Source organism: Seriola aureovittata, chromosome 22, assembly GCF_021018895.1.
Source record: "Seriola aureovittata isolate HTS-2021-v1 ecotype China chromosome 22, ASM2101889v1, whole genome shotgun sequence".
Lineage (NCBI taxonomy): Eukaryota > Metazoa > Chordata > Actinopteri > Carangiformes > Carangidae > Seriola > Seriola aureovittata.
Window position 1 is genome coordinate 13125579 of NC_079385.1, and position 19969 is coordinate 13145547.

At 38.2% G+C, this 19969-nt stretch overlaps 1 protein-coding gene across 5 annotated transcripts in view; it reads left to right on the forward strand.

The window, feature by feature from the left end:
• Positions 1-19969, forward strand: part of col7a1l (collagen type VII alpha 1-like) — a 55347-nt gene that overhangs the window by 32907 nt on the left and 2471 nt on the right. For 2 of the 5 annotated variants that reach the window (XM_056367947.1, XM_056367948.1), the window contains 43 exons: positions 220-237; positions 348-383; positions 469-507; positions 601-636; positions 723-857; positions 1054-1152; positions 2034-2237; positions 3063-3170; positions 4428-4472; positions 4949-5041; positions 5427-5483; positions 5603-5647; positions 5813-5914; positions 6407-6460; positions 6580-6630; positions 7908-7961; positions 8037-8090; positions 8220-8258; positions 8358-8984; positions 9085-9120; positions 9874-9900; positions 10016-10075; positions 10460-10585; positions 10680-10751; positions 11085-11120; positions 11318-11377; positions 11720-11764; positions 11882-11917; positions 13049-13084; positions 13347-13403; positions 13748-13819; positions 14071-14142; positions 14240-14275; positions 14360-14440; positions 14538-14591; positions 14703-14756; positions 14894-14956; positions 15054-15116; positions 15311-15427; positions 16515-16592; positions 16965-17018; positions 17164-17212; positions 18763-18987. In XM_056367947.1, the coding sequence (XP_056223922.1) occupies positions 220-237; positions 348-383; positions 469-507; positions 601-636; positions 723-857; positions 1054-1152; positions 2034-2237; positions 3063-3170; positions 4428-4472; positions 4949-5041; positions 5427-5483; positions 5603-5647; positions 5813-5914; positions 6407-6460; positions 6580-6630; positions 7908-7961; positions 8037-8090; positions 8220-8258; positions 8358-8984; positions 9085-9120; positions 9874-9900; positions 10016-10075; positions 10460-10585; positions 10680-10751; positions 11085-11120; positions 11318-11377; positions 11720-11764; positions 11882-11917; positions 13049-13084; positions 13347-13403; positions 13748-13819; positions 14071-14142; positions 14240-14275; positions 14360-14440; positions 14538-14591; positions 14703-14756; positions 14894-14956; positions 15054-15116; positions 15311-15427; positions 16515-16592; positions 16965-17018; positions 17164-17212; positions 18763-18987 (3505 nt within the window). Of the gene's footprint in view, positions 1-219; positions 238-347; positions 384-468; positions 508-600; positions 637-722; positions 858-1053; positions 1153-2033; positions 2238-3062; positions 3171-4427; positions 4473-4948; positions 5042-5426; positions 5484-5602; positions 5648-5812; positions 5915-6406; positions 6461-6579; positions 6631-7907; positions 7962-8036; positions 8091-8219; positions 8259-8357; positions 8985-9084; positions 9121-9873; positions 9901-10015; positions 10076-10459; positions 10586-10679; positions 10752-11084; positions 11121-11317; positions 11378-11719; positions 11765-11881; positions 11918-12851; positions 12981-13048; positions 13085-13346; positions 13404-13747; positions 13820-14070; positions 14143-14239; positions 14276-14359; positions 14441-14537; positions 14592-14702; positions 14757-14893; positions 14957-15053; positions 15117-15310; positions 15428-16514; positions 16593-16964; positions 17019-17163; positions 17213-18762; positions 18988-19969 lie in introns of those variants that run through there. The other 3 variants (XM_056367949.1, XM_056367950.1, XM_056367952.1) reach the window with 3 other exon arrangements.

Consider the following 19969-nt stretch of genomic DNA (forward strand, 5'->3'; position numbering starts at 1 on the left):
TGATGCTCACTCTCCACATGTTTCTACATATTTATAGCTCATGAATAATGGCACATCATTTCAGCTGCGGCATAATTCATATTTCGCCTGCATGGCATCTGAGTCATCATTCAGTGATGATGATTTGTTGTGGGCTGCAATGTGTTGTGCCATTACCTGCCAACAGATATGTCATGCATTGTAGATATATGTTCCAACGCCTTGTTTCTGTGTGTTTAGGGTTCACCAGGGATGAAGGTAAGATGGTAATGGGGTTTATACTAAAGCAGAGCAAGATCAAAAAAATAAATAAATTAAAAAAAAAAAAGAATTTGTAGCTCATTTGTCTTTTTTTTTTTTTTTTGTAGGGTGATAAAGGAGAACGAGGCCTAAAAGGAGATAAGGTAGTGCTGATCTGTGTTATCCCTCAAAAACAAATGTATATTGAAATGTAAATTTTCCACCATATTTACGTTCTTGTTATCGTAGGGTGATGCTGGAGCCCCTGGAAAATCTATTGAGACGAAGGTGAATACATGCTGTAGTCATTCCTCCACTGGGATACATGTTCTCATTTTGCATTGTTAAGTTTTTGAGCAAAATATTTTCCCTCTTCTTTAGGACATTGAAATATTGTTTGAAGCCTACGGCATAAGGGTGAGCTCTGAGCGTGACACTGAATACATTTTGAGGTTGACAGAATTCATAATAGTTGATGTTCTAAATAAAATCTTTTTTCTCAGCTGCCTTTGCTGAAGGCTTTGATTGACAGGCTGCTGCAGGATGGAATAGAGGAGCTGCTTCATGTGCTCGGCACCTCCAAGAAAACAAAAGAAAACACAGAGAGTCACACATCCAACGTCATCCCTAAGTACACAGTGCGTATCCTAAAAAAAAAAAAATGCATGTGTGAGAGTTTATAAATAATAAATGGCAAGTCCATGCACTGTATATAGTAAAACAAGACTGTACCTGCTTTTTGACATGTTCAGAAGGTTTAGATGTTGTCTTACTGTCTCCACGCTTCAGAAACACATGCTGTCAGAACTAAAATTGCTTTTGTCATCCCAACAGACTTCAGTGAAATTTGACCTCACCAGCCAGCCACTGTCAGAGCTAGACACCACTGAAGACCCAGATTTAGATGGCCATTTTCCAGAATCACTGTCAGTTGTGAGTAACGGTAGAATGTCTATGTTAATTCTTAAAATTCTTATTTTGAAAAAAAAAAAAGGGGGAAAAATCTGCCTGTAGAACAAGAAAAACTAAACCTGTTTTAAGGTAAATCAACCAGTTTCAAGGATTTTCTTGAATCGGCTGTAATTTGTGTGTCCATTTTGTAGTTCAGCAATCTGCCAAATCCTGTTCTTGAGTCAGGATACTTTTAGGAAATCCCTGAAACTAACAAGTCTGCACCAGGAGAAAAAGATTTGCTTTAAAAAGCCCTGAAGGCTCAGTGCAGGTGTAATTTACTTGTAAATACATTTTCCAGGAGAGGAGGAAGTGTTGCCCGTTCTTATCAAATTTCACTAGCCATCCAGAAACACTTAAGAATAACTTTACCATGGGACCACCTTCATCGGGGTCATCATGCATTAACGAGAACATTTAGACAAGATAAATATAAAAGAAAAACAATTAATGGATGACAGACCTGGTGTCATATACCAAACCTGTCTATGTGTGAATACCCCATTGGCTTATATGTGTGTGTTTTGTGATGACCCTGATGAAGGGCACATCTTGAAATGTTCACAATAAAGTATTTGTTTTTTACTACAAATGTTGGAGCAATGTTGTTTTGACTATCTGTCTTCTCCATGTAGCACAGATGTAGGTGAAGCTGTGCCAGAAATCTCCAATCTAATTACATCAACACTCCATTGTATCATCTGCTTACTATATGAGGTGTTAGATTTTTGTGTGGGTTTCTTTCTTTCCTTCACATTAAACACTGATTCTCACCCACTGATATGCTTTTACCTAAAGTGAATGCTACGGGTCCAAAATGGTGCTTTGTCTCTCGCCAACTAATTCTGTCTTTTGATATGAAGGAGCCTTCAAATGAAACTGCAGAGGGTCCTACTTTATGGACCATCACCACACTGAATGGAGAGCAGGAGCTCGACACGACTGACACCAAGTTGAAGGGATCCACAGGGAAGAAGATCATAGATGGAGACAGTGATGAAGTGCCTTCACTAAAAATGAATCTGACTGTATTCAGTTCTACTTTCAATTATACATCGGCCCAGGAGGTAAGGATATTTTACATTAAAGTATGCCATCTTTAAAATCTCATCACTCTGATTTACACTGAATTGTATAGATTCATAACTGTCAGCTTTTAAATGTGAACACAGCGGGATATCAAAGTGTTTTACACTACTGATAACATCTTTCCATGATACGCATGATCATTTTCTCTTTATCTCTTTAATTTATCCTCTGACTCTACCTCTGACATGAAAAGAGACAAAAATAGTCTTTAACTGTGATCAATGGGCTGCACAACAGAGGATCATGATTAGGGGTGTTGCAATACACCAGTATTGATGGTAATCAGGATATTTAAAGAATTAAATGTTGTTGTTGTGTTAAAAATATACATATGGTGGCAGATGTTAGGCCTTTAAGTGTTAACTATCCATTAAGTGTAGTTGTTCTTTTTGTTCGCTTTTGTACAGGTATGGTTACAGACTCTCTCCACCTCTCTACACTCGTATTTGAGTCTAATTCATTTGCCAAAAAAGAGACAAAACAGATGAATTTGACTTATAGCATTTTTTTTTTTCTTAAAATTTTCTGTAGATATTGTGATATGATCGTTGTTGTGAATTCTTTTGGCCAGAATAATCATGTAGTGAAAATCTGATATCATGACAGCCCTAATCATGATCCAAAAAGTGCAGCCACAAACTGGCGAGCTCTAATTCTAAGGAAGTTGCAATTTGGGGGCTAAATAGAAGTATTAGAAACTTGACAAAACGTTAAAGTATCACAAAGAGTTTGTGTGGTCAATCTTTGTTGAGTTTATTTTTAAAATACAAATGTCAATAAACTTATTAACCTGTGGATGTCAGACGGTTTCAGAGTTACCTGAAACCGTGGAGGAGACACTTCTCCTCACTCAGGAGGACTCTCTGAAGAAGAACACAGGACAAAAAAAAAAGAACAGGGAACGTGGGAAGGTAAAGCCACCGTGGTCATCTCATCAATAACTTGGTTTACCCCTGGCTGATCGAAGACAAGCATGAGTATTGTTTTAGATATAACATGAAATATGAAATACTCTTGGGGTCACTTTAACATGTATAATTGATTGCCTTTGATAACTTGCATTTATATTATTAAAGGACCATGTTAGTATTTAATGTTTTAGCTCACACAGTTCATGCCACTACAGTATCAAACTTACAGAGACTTGAAACTTGCTTGACATGGATAAGAGAGAACATTTTGTGGCCTTACTTTGTTAAAGCTTCAGTTTTGTATTTCTTTGTTTTAGGGTATTGTTGCTTGGTAATGCAGATGGGTGCAGGAGCTGACAAGTCAAGTCAGGTTTATTTATATTGCCCAGTGTCATTTTACAATCTGTACAGCAAACAACACCCTCTGTTGTCACAGTTGTTGGAGCACTCATATTTTGTTGTCAAACAAACAGTAACATTGTAGTGGGGAAGATGCAGATTTTAATGGTTTTAATGTTTCTTGCAAAAAAAGTTTCAGTAACCAGTCGACTCTTGATTTTTGGGGCATTCATAGATGCACTAGGTGGAGTTTTGGGAACACAACTCAAGGCAACAAAATGTGATGGATTATCTTATCTCAAACAAGTCCCTGTAACTGATTTTTAATTTAATTTCTTCTTCATCAATTGGACTATTTGTTCTTTACATATCACATGATAATAACAATTTCATAAAACATGAAAAAAAACGATAAATACTGCCATGAGCCAAAATCAATGGCTGCCTGGATGACTAGGCAGGGTCATTTGATTTATGTAGCTCATTTTATTATGGGAAAACTCAGTGTGCTTTATATTAAAGTGTGTCCAGCAAAAAGTGGCTATATATATAAAGTGGATATATTAGAATCTATTCAATTTATGAAATTCCCAAAAATGATCAATTGTAATATAATATATATCTGATTTGTGATAAATGAGCTGAAACATGCAAAACTGCTGGTGTGGTCCTATAAATACAAATAGGTCAAAAGTTTTTTTTCTTTTCTTTTTTTTTACTTTAACACTAAGGGTTTCTAAACATTTTTATTTAAAAGTGCTGCGTTAATTTTTGGTATTAATTAACTACTTCCCTAATTCCCCTCTTAAATATCATCTTAAACTTACAGTATAAACTCATATTTTCATACATCAACGACTTTTGAAGCATGGGAAACCTTTATGTTTTTTTCTCTCTGACTGTGAACTTCTTAACCAGGGCAAAGGAAATAAAGGACGACATAAGAGGCAGAGACACCGCCTGGTAAATGTCCTTGAAAGGGTCGAACTAAACCCGGAAACTTAACGTCACTTTTGCCCCCAACTAAACAAACAAACCTAACAACTAACACAGCCTCCTCACCCGGCAGAACTTAAACACAGGCTCTAACACTGGCTATCGCTAACATGACATTAACATTAACATAACATTATTTCAATAACTGCTTTAGTACTAAAATGTTTTATAAAAATAACTACAATAAATTAACATTTTAAAAATATAACAAACAGAATTAACCAGTTACTGTGTACATGGTGTGGCAAGAAAAACTAAAAGCATGCGTTTGTCTTATTGTCCACGTGCTTCTCATTGTATTGATAACAGTTCAGATAAATTTGATGAATGGGTCGCTTTGTAATCGCTTGGCATTGTTGTCATCCAGTCATTCACACAAATGACAAATGATCATCTGTCACAGTATCTTCCTATAATTATTGCCTTTTCTTCTTTATGTAAAGACAAGTGACGAGGACAAGCAAGAAGAAGAAGGAGGGGATGAAGAAGAAGGAGAGGAGTTTTATAACAGTGAAGAATACAGTTATGAATACGAGGTAGGCAGCTGCTGCAGTGCATGACTAAGTGGATGCACTGTGGGAAACCTCAATTTAAAATGATGATTGATGACGTGGGGTTGTTACAGATTTGGAGCCTTGTCTTTGTGGGTGCCTTGTTAATAGTGCTGTCAAACTCATAATCAAATTATTTTTTTTTTTTTTAATAGCAGCGTCTCTTGGGACTGAAATATATCAGTGCCCACGTAAAACATTGGAGAGAGTTGATTAATGACACACCCACTACCTAAATTCATTATTCAGAATGATTAGTTTGTCTTTACAGCCCACTGCATCTGCTTTGCGCATCATCTGCTGTGGGTTGTGAGCTTTTAAAAGTTGGGATGAAATTATAATTTTTTTTTTTTTTTTTTTTACGAAACAGGAAGAACTTTCCACGGATGACCCGCCAGTCTTGCGGGAGAGCAGAAACATCAGACAGGTAAACTTCTTCTTCTACTGCTTCAAACAGCATGTCCTCATCTGTTTCAGCTGGATTGGGTATAAATGTTGTGATTCATTTTTAATGTAAAATGTGTTCCATGTTTTTATCATATGCAGCTTGAAGTCCAAACACATGAATTCCCTCATCCAGTGGATAAAAAGGTGAGCATCAATAATTCTGTAGCCCAGATAATAACAAAAACTCATTCACTGTTGCAAGACTGTACTCTGATAGATATGGGGAAGAGACAGCTGAGCTCAGTCATGCACTGCTCTGATGTTCCTGCGGAATAATAACATATTTATGTTTTTTTTTTATCTGTGTAGGAGGAACAATTACCCACACACAGCTCTGTCCAGTTAGAAACATCGGCAGATACCTCCAGTCGTCCTTCGACGTCCTTCTCAGGCAGAGACACAGATGCACAGGTGAAAGTACACTCGATGTACACTGTACAGTATTTGTCATGCTGAAATTAATCTGAAACTCAAAAATCCAAGTATTCAGTTAGTCATCGGTTACTTTAGTGATCAGCAGTTTATATCAGTTTGAACAGAAGTCTTGTCAATTTTTTAAATTTATTTTGAAATTTTGAAAGAGGACATGCAAGAACACAACCAAGAAACAACAAAACAAGTAAAAACCCCTCACCCTAATAAACCTGTCAACATACAAGAAAAGAAAATAATAAAACAATAATAAATAATTGTCCATGAATGCCCATAGCAGCTGTAGTAGAGATGTCCATACAGGCCGAAATACAGGTATCTCGGGATATCAAATGAGTATGCTCTACAAAAGGGAACTTAAAGGTTAAATAAACAAGCCAGCTTGCAGTTATTTGCACATAGATACTGTAGATGGGTTTAGAAGTACATACATATTTTTTAACCCTCTGCTTTTGATTTTTCTCCCATTAGGCTGTCTTGATTACCACAGTGCCACTGTCTCAACCAATGGAGGATATAGAAACGGTATTGGAGGGTGCTTACTGCAAATGTTACATATAGATTTTTACTCAATATGGTGCTTAACTTTTGAAGTGGTTATTTTCACTGTAACAAGCTTATATTCCCTTTATTGTCATGACCAGGATGAAGTGTTGCTGCCCATGCCTCCCATCTCAACAGAGGAACCAGACAAGGTAGAGTTGTAGATTTTTAAATCGTGCAGGCTGATATCTTGCATGCCTTGGAATGCAAAGCTCTTTTATTGACACTTAACAAAGAGGCCTGAAAGAGATGGATAAGTGCTTGAAGAAAATGAAGGATGCGCTTCAGTATTCCACAAATATACCATGTTTTAATTGATATAGAATAAGCACTTGGCATCACATTTCAAGACCTTTTTCTTCTTTCTACTTCCTATGAAAATTTCACCAGTGCAAAAATGTGTTTGATTAATACTAATGCAAATACAATGGGAATGGAAAAATACTTTTTTTTTTTTTTTTTTTACACATTTTTGTATAATACATAGACATTGCTGAAGCATGAGACAGGACAGTATTTTTGAGCAGCATGCTTTGAGCATGATTTCTCTAAGGCTTGTCTGAATGGGAATGAGAAGACATACTAGATTGTGAGTGAACTATTAAGTAACTCAGGAGAGGTTACTTTTAATACTTTCTATCTCTCTCATTTTTTTAAACAGGACATCTCTTAATTCCCAAGAGACTGTGACTATAGAGTGTTAAGCATTCATAAGAAAGCACACACTACACGGAGAGTGTGAATAGACTGTGAACTGTATTGCTGGTGAGGAGCCGTGAACCTGATCAACGACTCATCAGCGACGATGTCACTCACCTAAAGCCATGGCCATAACAAAAATTCATGTGGTGGAGCTTTATAGAAAAACCAGGCACCACTGTTAAGATCTGAACATTGTGTCCTCACGTTGAGATTGTTGTGATTGTTCTTCAGTTTGTTCAGTGTAAACACCAGTGTAGCCTTTACTTCACTCGCCTTGTCTACAACTAATTTATTTATTAAGACAAATATTTCTCTGTAACAAATAAGCTTTCTCGAACATGTGCCTGCAATTTCAATACACGTTTCCTAGTGTCAAATTGTACTGAAATACTATTTATTGAAACGTGTTGAAAAATATTCTGTTTTCTTCACCACAAATACTTTGAATACCAGTGATATTACTCAGAATATAAGCAGTTTTGTAGCCAGATCAAACACTTTTCACTGGTGAAATTTTTCATTGAATTGTCTGTGTTTAACCTCTCTGTGCATGTATCCTTAAGTAAAAAAATGTTAAAATAACTGTCTAAGCAAGTGTGTGTCTTTTTTTTCTTATATTTTTTACCGTCATACACATCAAACCACACACATTATCACAACTGTTTGATAGAAAGCATCACAACTGTAGCGCTAAATATGCTCATGAATGTTTTGGGGCACTGGACAGGTGCCTCGATCTCAAGTCAGGGTGAGAAGAGGCGCCCCCTGGCCTGAATCCATGGTAAGTGTCTGCTGGTTTTGTAGAAGACAGATTGATAGTATAAAAATGGCAGCAGTAACCATTTTTATATTTTAGGTGTTCATGCCAGGTGCCCCTGGAGGAAGAAATCGGTTCACAGAGGCAGAAAAAGTAATTTTTTCCACCAGATATTTCCAGTCTTTAAAAATTAAAACTGCATTCATCAAATACAATATGCAAATACAGTTTCATGGTTACTGTGAACCACTTATAAGATGACGCTCTTTCTTTTAATTTCAGCATCTGTCCTCTGGAGCTCAAGGTTACAACAGCTTCAATGTAAGTCTACAGTACAATAAACAATTCAAATAAAGTACAAATAAATTAGCATAAATCCAAATTCATATGGTGCAACTTAGAAAAAAACTGTTTTTCTAGAAGAAGCAGGAAAACCCTTATCTTCAATCACAAACCAGGAGGGAGAGGCAAGAAAGAAGAGAAAGACAAACGTACAGAGAGACAGAAAGAGAGATTCATAGAGAAATACAGGGCGGAGGGGATGAACTGACTGAAGCTGAAGAAGTTGAACAGTGGGAAATGGCAAAAAAGAAAGGAGTAGAGCCAGATGGATTTACAGAAACAGTCCCTGATCCAGTCTATGAGGAGGAGAGGAGCGGAGACTATGACTGGGATGCCGAGGAGGACGTCGATGGAGAGAGGGAAGAGGAGGAGGAGGAGCACCTGGAGAGAGAGAGAGAGAGGGAGAGGCTGGAGATGGAGAGAGAGCAAGAGGAGCTGGAGAGGGAGAGGGAGGCCGAGGTGGAGCTGGAGAGAAAGAAAATGGAGAGGGAGAGAGAGGCCAAGCTGGAGATGGAGAGAGATAACATGGAGAGGGAGAAGGAGCTGGAGAGGGAGAGGACAGAGACGGGGGAGGAGAGAGACATTGAGAGGGAGAGGGAGGAATGGGAGAGGAGGAGGATGGAGATGGAGAGGAGGAGAGAGGGGGGTTATGATGAAGAAAATGGACAGCCATATCCATACCCTCCAGAGTATTTTTTCCTAAAGGTAAGAGTACAAAGTAACGTCATGATCTTAAGTAGACAAAATAAATGTCCAGTTTAATTATTTAAAGTTGTTTACTTACAATACATTTCTTATGCAACAGGGACAACAAGGGGAGAATGGAAAACCAGGACGAAAGGTGACTGAAGATGTTTCAAACGTTAAAACAAAACTCATGTAAAGCCAAAGACAACATCAAATTGCTGCTAAGTTAAACATTACTCTCATTCCCATTACTCTGAATATCCCACCACCCTTTTCATTGGGACTACTTTATACATAAATTACATTTACTTTGGGCTGGGCACAGAAATCTCAAGGAACTAAAACCTGGCCACATAAAATCACAACTGTCTGCATGGCTGCACTCCACTAAAGGTGAGAGAGTTATTCTTTGTGTGCAGCGATCCTTTTGTGTGAAAATGTATCCCTCCATTGTGAGGAGCTGCTGATATCATCCCACTCATTACACTGATTAAAATCATTATTATCATCATCCCAAGATCACAGAGCCACAATGACAGTCGCCACACGAAATGTGCCACTGGTTCATAAAAATATCATCGCTGCTCTCCCCGCCTACCCACATTGCATCAGCAAATGACATCAGAGCTCGGGGAGAGCTTCTCTCTCGTCTCGCCTGTCAGTAAAGACAGTTGAGTCCAGGCCTTTGATGTCCCCTCTGCTCTATTTCTGGTCGACTGTGAGACAGTAGATTAAAGCAGACATTAATAATTCCCCTTGTTAAACATGCTGACGAGTCTGCTCATTCTTCTGTGTCTTTTTTTTTTCTTTCTTCAAATTCCTCTGTGTTTGTTTGTTTGTTTTGGAGCTTGAAAAAAAGATTCCAACTTTCTAACTGATATGTGCTATTTTTGGCCACACTTTTCAGGGTGAAATTGGTGAGAAAGGACAAAAGGTAAATACCCTGTTCACTGTGATCTATATGAATCTTTTAGTTTGGGGCTGTGAGCTTTTTATCTAAAGGGATGACAGTGAAACATTGTGCAAACATGTTTGTTCTGTGCGTTTAGGGAGAGCCAGGTATCGGCCACAGAGGGCCAGAAGGCCAAGCTGGTCCTCCAGGACAGAAGGTGAAATGTCCCTCCTTCCTCATGCCTGAAAAGTAAAAAATAAATAAATAAAAAAATACAAGCAGATGCTTATTTACAACATCCCCACTGAATCAATTAATCCTCACTCTTTTCCATCACATTCACTTTGATTGACTTTGTTTCTCATCATGGTTTTAATTTAGGGAATTTAATTGGCTCAGTGAATCACTCGCTCATTTAAAGTTTAGTTTGAGCTTTTAATTTGATAAAGAAAAAAGGACTTTATTTGAAAGCAAATATTTAAAAGTAATAGAAGAGCTGAATAATAATGTTACATGAAACAAGTGACCTTTAATTAGATTTAATTTACATTACATTTCATTTGCCCTATCTTTCTCTCTCTCTCTCTCTGTTTTACCTCAGGGTGAACCAGGTGAGCCAGGGCCTCCAGGTGCTCAGGGCATCCAGGGTATCCGTGGTAATTCAGGCATCCAAGGTTCCGCAGGCCTTAGGGGTCCCGCAGGAGACACAGGGGAACCAGGCAGAGAGGTACATCATTTAGCTCGAGTAAAAACAAGTGAAACAGAGGAGGTTGTGCCACTGCATTTAAAAGAGACATAAGATATTTTGTGTGTTGATGCAGGGTGACCGGGGTAAAAGGGGGAAGAATGGATCACCTGGAGCTCCTGGACCTCGAGGAGCACCAGGATCTCATGTAAGAAAATATAAACGATCTGCATGATCTTGTTTGCCACTGTTTGCGTTTACAAGACAAGAGGCCATGATATATAAAAGAATAAAGTTTGATGCTGAACTCACAATGTTTGTTCTAGACTGGTAGGAAAACAGCTCTTAATGCTAACTGTGGCTATGTAGCAATAGAAAAACTTACAAATAGCTCTTTTAATCTAATACACACAGTATCATGTGTGGAGTTTGTTGTAGTTGGTTTTAAGTTATCATTTAACAATCATATCTGATTGTTTACGAGCTGGAAATGATGGTTAATGATATTTTCTTTTGTTACCACTTCATTTCTCTAATTCAGGGTCCTCCGGGTGTACCTGGAGTAAAAGGAGAAAAGGTACAAATACTGCATATATTATATTTGAATAGCACTTACTTTTAAAGTTTGATTTGTGAATTCAACATAATGTCATGAGAACTTAGTTTTAGGTTTGTAACAGCAGCACACTGTTATTTTCACTTTGATCTGTTAAGAGAAAAAAAGTTCATCATTACTGTATGAACTCTTTATTTTGTCTCTCTCGTTTTCAACAGGGTGACAGTATTCCGGGAGAGCCTGGTGCCAGGGGTTTGGCTGGCTTCTCAGGCAGAAGGGTGAGCTCATTACTCCAATACTTCACCAGTGATGGTGAACAACATTTTGACCAGGTTTAGTCTATGTTTAGATTAAGCAGGAAATTCTTCATTTCAGCTTTTTCAATGGAAATCAGCACACACTCCCTGACAGTTTAGGATTATGAAATATCTGCTCGGACAATTACAATGTCTCCTAATTTGAAGTGTGTCACTGATTATATTTGTTTTTTCCCCTGTGCTAACCTAATGCAATCAAGTCTAATCTCACTGGTCTACCTTTTAAAACTTTAAATATATTTACTGTCGTTTACTGATGTTGGTGGATTGTGTACAAAACTAAAAATATTTCTTTTCCTTTAGGGTGACAAAGGCACTCCAGGTGTTAAAGGAGTTCCTGGGCATATAGTAAACAACTTTTTTTCAAAACCATGCAACTCAATATAAAATGTATTTTAAGATCATTAGATTCTTGCTCATGTACGCTAGGAGACAAAATCTTTTTCTTTTACTTTTTTTTACTAGGGTCCAAAAGGTTTGCATGGCAGCAAAGGTGAAAAGGTGAGCTGTAATTTCACAATTTGTCATAGTTATGTTGAACCGGTGAAAACATTAATACTGAAATTCAGTTATGTTTATTTTTTGTTGTTATGTCCTTTCTTTCAACAATATTTGCAAATTTGAGTCTCTAAATTTGAGCAAATACGACTTTGTTAGTTATTAAAATGACTGAATTTGATGTCCAGAGGAATGTTGTACCCAGTATAGTACTTGATGCAAACACCCTGTTCAGACCTCATCCCACAGGCGCTCTGATAAACTGAGATGTGAGCACCTCTGTGGGAAGTGGAATAAATTGAAATTGCTGCCATATCGCAAGGAATATCTTGATCCTCTGGAAAATAATGTTGTGTCAACAAAATGTTTCCAGAATATTACACCATCTAACAACCGCCAAGCACTGCAGGGAGGAGAGAAGATAGATATTTGGACTCATATCATCAGATATATATATATATATCAGACCCGAATGTCACCGTGTTGAAATTGAACCTATCTGATGAACCAGACAACACATGTACTTTTAACCATTCTAGCTGTTTTCTGACCTCTTTCATCTCCAAAGTGTGTTCACCCAAAGCACTGAAACTTCATGTTTTTCTATTTACGCTGCAGATTCCTGTAAAATCTCTTCACCACAGTTCACAAAAAGCATGAAAACACTGTGATTTCTGAGATGCCGGAACATCAATGAACTTCTTGACCTTATCTGCCTATATATTCATAATATTTATGTAAACATGACTCACTGTCATGGCTGTTTGTGTCAACAGTGAGGTCAGCATTGACATTTGAATGACTAGATGCTCCTTTCATTTATAAGATAGCAATTTCTCATTCATTTTGAAGTGCCAGCGAGTTCAGGTTGCGTTGATAGGAGTGATGTCAGTTGTCAGTCAGTCTGCCCTCATGTTTGTTTGTTTCCTCTCTATAGAAGTGGCACAACTGAGGTGACGCTATGTGATTTATTCATCACACTCATTCCCATCCAATGCCACTAAACTCTGGCCACGTTGTCTACAACAACTTTTCGTGACATGTTATCAAAGGTGGAAGTAATCTGTGTTTGTGTTGAAACAATTGAAATAATCATGTTGGGAAAGTCCTTTGAAGAATCATGTTTCTTTTCAGGGAGACCGTGGGCTACCTGGAGTCAGGGGAGAAAGGGTATGATGCTTCTTATGTCGCTCTATAGGAAAATCAGAAAGTATTTAGCCTTTGCACTGATTCATTACAGCTGACTGAGCAAATTACACCAGGGCTTCACATGGGGTGTGTTTGCTGACAAGACATATTGTGCATAATACAAGAAGTACACTATTCACAGCTCTATAAGTATATCTATGTGACACCACATTGATTACTGTATTATTTGTTGCAGATTACGTTCTGTTGCACCATGAATTCACCATTAAATTCCTTCCTGCAGGGGAGTGTACTTCAAATCCAAGGACCCCGTGGATTCAAGGGCTCCAAAGGAGAGGCGGTGAGATCCTCCTGAGGTTATAGTCATGTATCCTATTGTGTAATAAATTTACATTCAAGTCAAAGTGACATGACAGTCTTTGCCATCTGGTGTCAATTCAGTACAGTTCAATCCAACTTTATCTGTCCCTACAAGGACAATAGCACTCAAGTCAACAAATACACACACAATAAATAAGAGAAGGAAGAAAAACACTCTTAATGACGAAGCTAAAACAATCAGAGGCTACATGTGGAATTAGGGATAAATACTTAATAAACTACAAATATTCAAATACATCTAAAACACACAAAGTAAACACATAAATAAGACCTGTGAAGAATTAATAAGATGTTTTGTTTCAGGGTGAGCGCGGCCCACCAGGTTTTGATGGCGACAAAGGAGAAAAGGGCGAGGATGGTCCTCCTGGAGTCAAGGTAATAAAACCTAATGTAAGCATTTGAAAAGAAGAATGTTTCCGACAAGACAATTAGAGCCTGATATGATGATAATGATTCAGTAGGAGGCTTGAGGGCACCTCCACTGCTATGTAATGCCAGACATGGTTAAGTCTTGTAGACAATTATCAGCTTGCCTGATAATTAAATCTATAATAAAGGAGTCTGAATTTGTCACCTAAACCACAATAAATCATTAATATGGAGAGTGTTTTAAACTGTTTTTTAAGGGCTTAAAGGGTGATGCAGGTACCAAGGGTGCATTGGGACGGTTTGGAGCACGAGGACCTGTAGGCCAGAAGGTAAGTAAGGTGTCATTTGAATATCAGCAACATTAGTTTAACCGTCCAATGTTTTATTATTATGGTACTGTGTGTGAAAATGCCCTCTCTACTACAGGGAGATCCAGGGGAGTCAGGACTCAACGGAGTGATGGTAGAACAGACAAACATTCACTTATCTTTGAAATACAACAAAATTCAGTATTAACTTCATAATAAGCATGTGGTGTGATTTAAGGGTCGCAACGGGGATCATGGAGTGGATGGGACTAAAGGAGATAAAGGAGATATAGGACTGCAAGGCCAAAAGGGTGATCAGGTACACTGAAAAACATTATATAACCAACCGTGAACTTTATACTTTTTAAAGATTCAACATCATTTCATTCATTGTTGTTTGTTATATTTTTTCACAGGGTGATGCAGGGGAACCAGGCTTACCAGGAGACGAAGGGGAGAAAGGAGAGAAGGTGTAAACTTATTATTAGTCACAGTTGTCCCACTGATTGTTTTTTCACCCCACTTGAGTTTCGGTTCTTTCCTTGTTTAATCACGTTCAACATTGTTACCTGCTTTTCTAGGGTTTCAGAGGTTTACCTGGACGCATAGGGAGTCCAGGCCTGGATGGAGAAAAGGTTAGGCCTTAATTAGATTCTGACTAGAGAAAAAAAGAGTGAAAGAGTGTTATCTAACAATGTCACCTGAAGAAATCCCAGTAATCTATATAACTCTGTGTGTGTCACATGGTTAACATGGGGTCTTTACAAAACAGGGAGATATGGGGTTCCCTGGCACCCCTGGTATACCTGGACTGAATGGACTCACAGGGCGCAAGGTAAACATTCAGATGTGCTCGTATTGTTCTTTCTCCCAAATACATACAAAGTTGGTATTTTCTTTTTATTTGTATTTTTCATGATGTGAAATTTTAGGGTGACAAGGGGGTTGGAGGGATGAATGGTGTTGATGGTGATCCAGGAGTGAAAGGGGAAAAGGTGAGTAAATTAACACCTATTTCACTATTCATTATCCAACTAATAACCACTGATTATGTGCTTGTCACAGTCATATTTTGTTATATTTTTCATTCCCATGAAAAAGTACTTTTGCGTGTATTCTTTACAATGTGTTTATATCTTCTCCTGCACACAAATGAACCACGGTGTGTTAATATTCTTGTTTCATTCAGGGTGCAGCAGGTTTCCCAGGATTCCCAGGCTTTAAGGGGTCAGCAGGGAGTCTAGGAAGGGACGGAGATGAGGGACCACCAGGACTACCAGGTCCCCGTGGGAACACTGGGCCTAAGGTTCAGTATGCCTGCTCCCTCAGTGTATTGAAGATATAATATACTGACTCATGTTTCTGCTGCAGTGACAAAACATTATTGTGACTACACTTCATTCATGATTTAATTCATGTAAACAGTATTTTACATTGGAGGGGGTGGTTGAAAATAATACTCTCATTATTAAGTCATATTTTGTTTTCTTGTGATACAGTTAGTTGTTACCACACAATAATGTGTTACTAGCAACCACAAACTTTGTCACTGGCTGGTGCACAGTCAAGGTATGACTCAGCACTTTAGTTAAGTATACCCATTCAAGAACAAGCCTAATTACCACTGTCTTTAACTGAATGGTGAAGTCACAATATAGATACTTGTTTAACTAACACTAAGGTATGGCAACACTAAAATCAGAAGCTACTATATAAGGTAAAGTATTTCTCCTGTGGGTCATACCTACAAATTACTTGTGGTATTAGGGTCTTGAAATCAATCTGCTTTTAGGATTCATCATTAGTCTTTAATAAGAAATCACAACACACTCAGTCCATTAAATTGACAGACCTTTGATGGGGTAGAACACACACCTGTACATATGTAGCTGTTCAAACTAATTAAGTATATCTGTCACTCACTCTCTTTCTCACAAATCCATTTTTGTGTTTAAAAAAATCCAGCTTACAGGAAAAGAAGAGTGAAAATGTGACAGAACACAGAGAACAAAAGGATGAGCTGAGCTTGATTACAGTCATCACCACGTCTGTGTCTGAGTGGCAGCATGTGCTCTGTATACTGCAGCAGTGGATACAGCCGAGACATGTCCTTAATTAAAACACACACACGCACACATACAAAGAGGTTTATTTTCGTCTGCAGCTTTCAAGTAATATCTTACTCAATTAGCTCCTTTCAGCCACAATTACCAGACTCTCAGTGTTGACAGGGAGCATGGAAACCTCTAATAGAAGGATGTACCTAATTGGTCTGTCTTTCATACTGTTTAAGTGAGCGATGAGATGTACTGCTATGGATTTTCTTCTTGTCGAAAGAGTTTCAAAACTCAGAATGTGTTTACTCTGTGTGCACTTCGATTTTGGACAAACAGGGGGAGAAGGGAAGAAGAGGCAGATCGAAGCGGTGTCAGAGGGGAGCACCCGGGACACCAGGACAAAGAGGAGACAGTGTGAGAGTCATATCACCATTCAGCTCTCTAAACACACATCCGCATGCACACTTACAGTACAAAAAGCGAGCTTCATTTCCACTAGAAAAAGAACATAAAACAATTATTCTGTTAGTATGTAAGTACTCCTGGCTAGGACTTGTGGGATATGTTGTTGCTGATACTAACGGCTATTTACACACTAACATTAAATCCACCAAGGGGTAAAAACAAGGGGTAAAAAGGGTGACTAAAAACACAGTCTGTACATATCCACACAGTCCCAAGAAGATGTCTAATTCGCCAAAATAAGTAAATTCTCCTCATGTGTGGATGTACCACACGTGTACAAGACATTTAAATGTGAATGTGTAAATGTGTTCTTTTATATAGGGTATAGTGGGGGCTGGAGGAGCAAAGGGGGAGAAAGGAGATCCTGGACTCTCAGTAAGTGTTTATCACACACAAACAAACACAATAACGCACACACACACATATTTAAAACATAGTGAAAAAAAACATATAGAGTTGTCAAAATGAATGTGTCAAAGTGAATGAGATGTCATTGAGCCTTGTGTTTCTCTGTGTCAAGGCTGAAGAAGTGAAGGAGCTAGTCACTCAAGAAGTGGCAGAAAAATGTGGTAAGTGTGTGTGAGTGTGTTTTAGTGTGTGGGTTTGGGGGTGTTATGTTATGCACTTGTGCATTTTGAAACCCCCTACAGTATGTGTGATTGTACTTTTCTGTGCATTTATCCAAGAATGCATAAATGTGCCTCTAGGTGGGCCTACATATTGTGTGTGTGTGTGTGTGTGTGTGTGTGTGTGTGTGTTTGTGTGTGTGTGTGTGTGTGTGTGTGTGCGTGGGTGCTTGTGTGGTTGTTTGTTGTGGAGCTCCTGTGGCAGCAGCATGGCACCCGTGTGTGTTGTGCCATCTGTTATGTTCTCTCAGAGGAACACGCACCATGGTGCCAGCAACAGTAGAGCCATTCACAAACACGAGACTGCCATTAAGTGGGATGCCTCACCAAGAATCCACACTCAATACAGTTAAAGGATAATCCAACCTTTCTGCGTTTTTTTTTTTTTTTTTTTTCATCAGAATACATTTTGACAGGTCACAGTAGGAAAATCTCAGGTATAAGTAATAAAGTTAATGATCCATTTAGCTGCTTCAGGCTCGTGGTCCTCTGTCAAACCGTTACCGTTTGTTTAATGGGACACTTGAATAGAACAGAGCCAATGTTAATGTTAATAGTTACACCTGTGCTTTTGCTACTTTGACAAAATGTCAACTGTGCAAAAGGCTCATTATATGAGTGAGTTGCAGAACCCCCACGGGTCCACTTGGCCTCTCAAGTTATCACAATAACGGCTCTTGGTTGTGCCTTGCTCAAAGTTCAAGATTTGTGGTAATCTATCTTTTGCTGTCCTGGCTCCTAGATTATATAAATCTCATCTCAAAACGTATTCTTAGTGAAAAGCAAACTATTGATGCTTTCTTTTGTTGATTTGTTGCCATTTTGCTTGTCTTTGATTTAAATATTTAGTCAATATTTTTCATTGTCTTTTTTTAATGTGAAGCTCTCTGTAAGCCTGGTTTGTTGCTATGTATAGAAACATAGTTTTACTTAGTTTTTGTATTACCTACTTTTGTATAACTTTTTGTATCATTGCCACTGTGCCCGTGTAGAGTTTTCTTTAGCTGTCCTAGTATCAAAAATGGTTTGTATTATGATTCATTGAACAGTTTTAGATCATCTCTAGTTAACCACCAGCAGACTGTATTTTACCTTGATTCCCTGCTGTGATTTCAGAGCATGACAACTAGTATTTGCTTGTTAAAACCACCTGTCTAGTTCCACAATATATGGGAACTATATTTGTTTGTTGCATTGTGTGTGAATGTCATTGTGGTAAAAACATGTTTTGATCACTTGAACTGAGTGCTAAGAAAGTGGTGGTAAAAGGTAAAAGCTCTACAATTAAGTAAGGTATACCATTTTCAATACGGCGGTCGATGTGAAATATATTAATAAAATTCTGTAAAGCCCAATTGGAAACACGTGAAATGAACATTTTATGATCTCAAACATAAATGGCTGCTTTTTTTCAAACTTGAAAACATGACATGGCATCAATTATGTTCGTGCACGTCAGTCAATGTGTGTGTATAACGTTTTTATCATTACAGGGTTGGAGTATAAGTTCATGGTAAAGTCTGTGGATCCAGATGGAACAACCATGGTGACTGACTCTAAAAATGAGCGAGAAGATGAAGTGATATCGCTCTCTCGTGAAGGGGCAGAAGAAGCAGGTGAACAAGAGGAAGAAGAAGAATATGGCGACAGGATGGAAGAAATGACCAGTCCCGCTCCTGTGATCCTCGGAGAAAAAGGGATGCTACCAAACCACACTGGTAAAGTTAATAATCATGCTAATATGTGACCACACGTTAGTGTTAGCAGGGTCCAAGTGTGTGACAGAATGTGTGTCACAGCTACCATCACCTCCATCTCATCCATTATTTTCTTACATTGGGACACCTCAGAGTGTAGTATCATTCTTCTATCATGTTTTCCTGCCGTGGTTTGAAAATGTAAAAGTAAAAAGCGTTGTTTTAAAGCTAAGTGAAGGGTGGTGCTGGTGAGCACAGTGCTAGTGAGTACTTGAGGGTAGTTTAGGGCTGACTGATCAGTGTCACAGTCTGATACTATGAAATTTTCAATTATGCTGTGGAGATAGATTAACACTGTGCGGTAATGCAAAAAAGTTATTTTGCATTGGGTTTACCATTAAATGCCATGATGCACTGCGGCTTTCACTTTTAAGAAACATGAATCGTAAAAACAACAAATTATGTGTTTTTCAAGAGGCTCGGTGGCTATCATCTCCTGAAGTGCTGCTGTTTTTGAAGCCAGCGGCATCAAGACAAAAGCAAAAGCAACCAGAAAGTTAAACAAAAGGTCATCATGTGCCAAGAAATCACAAAATATTCCACAAAGCTTATTAGTGAGCTACAGCCTCCAGGCAAGAACATCTTTCTGCATTTCAAATGATTGAAATTTTTGCTTCAGGTCAATACAACCAGAAAACGAATCAAAGAGTGAGCCTGTCATTGCCCATTGTCAATGTCAGCATGTTTATTCATAAATTACAATCATTAGAAATCATCATTCTGTGTACTAAATAATGAATGTGCAGAAGCACATTTCAATATTTACACTTTAATTTGGAGACTTAAACTTGTAGCAGCCTCTGCGCTGCATCTAATCTTCTCTGGCTCCATGTTGAGAAGGGAATATGTCGTATCGATGACCAGTGTTCCTTTAGCACATACTTTATACCACTAATCTTTCTTCTTCAGAAACAGTTCCTATACCCTAGCAGAAGGGTCAAGG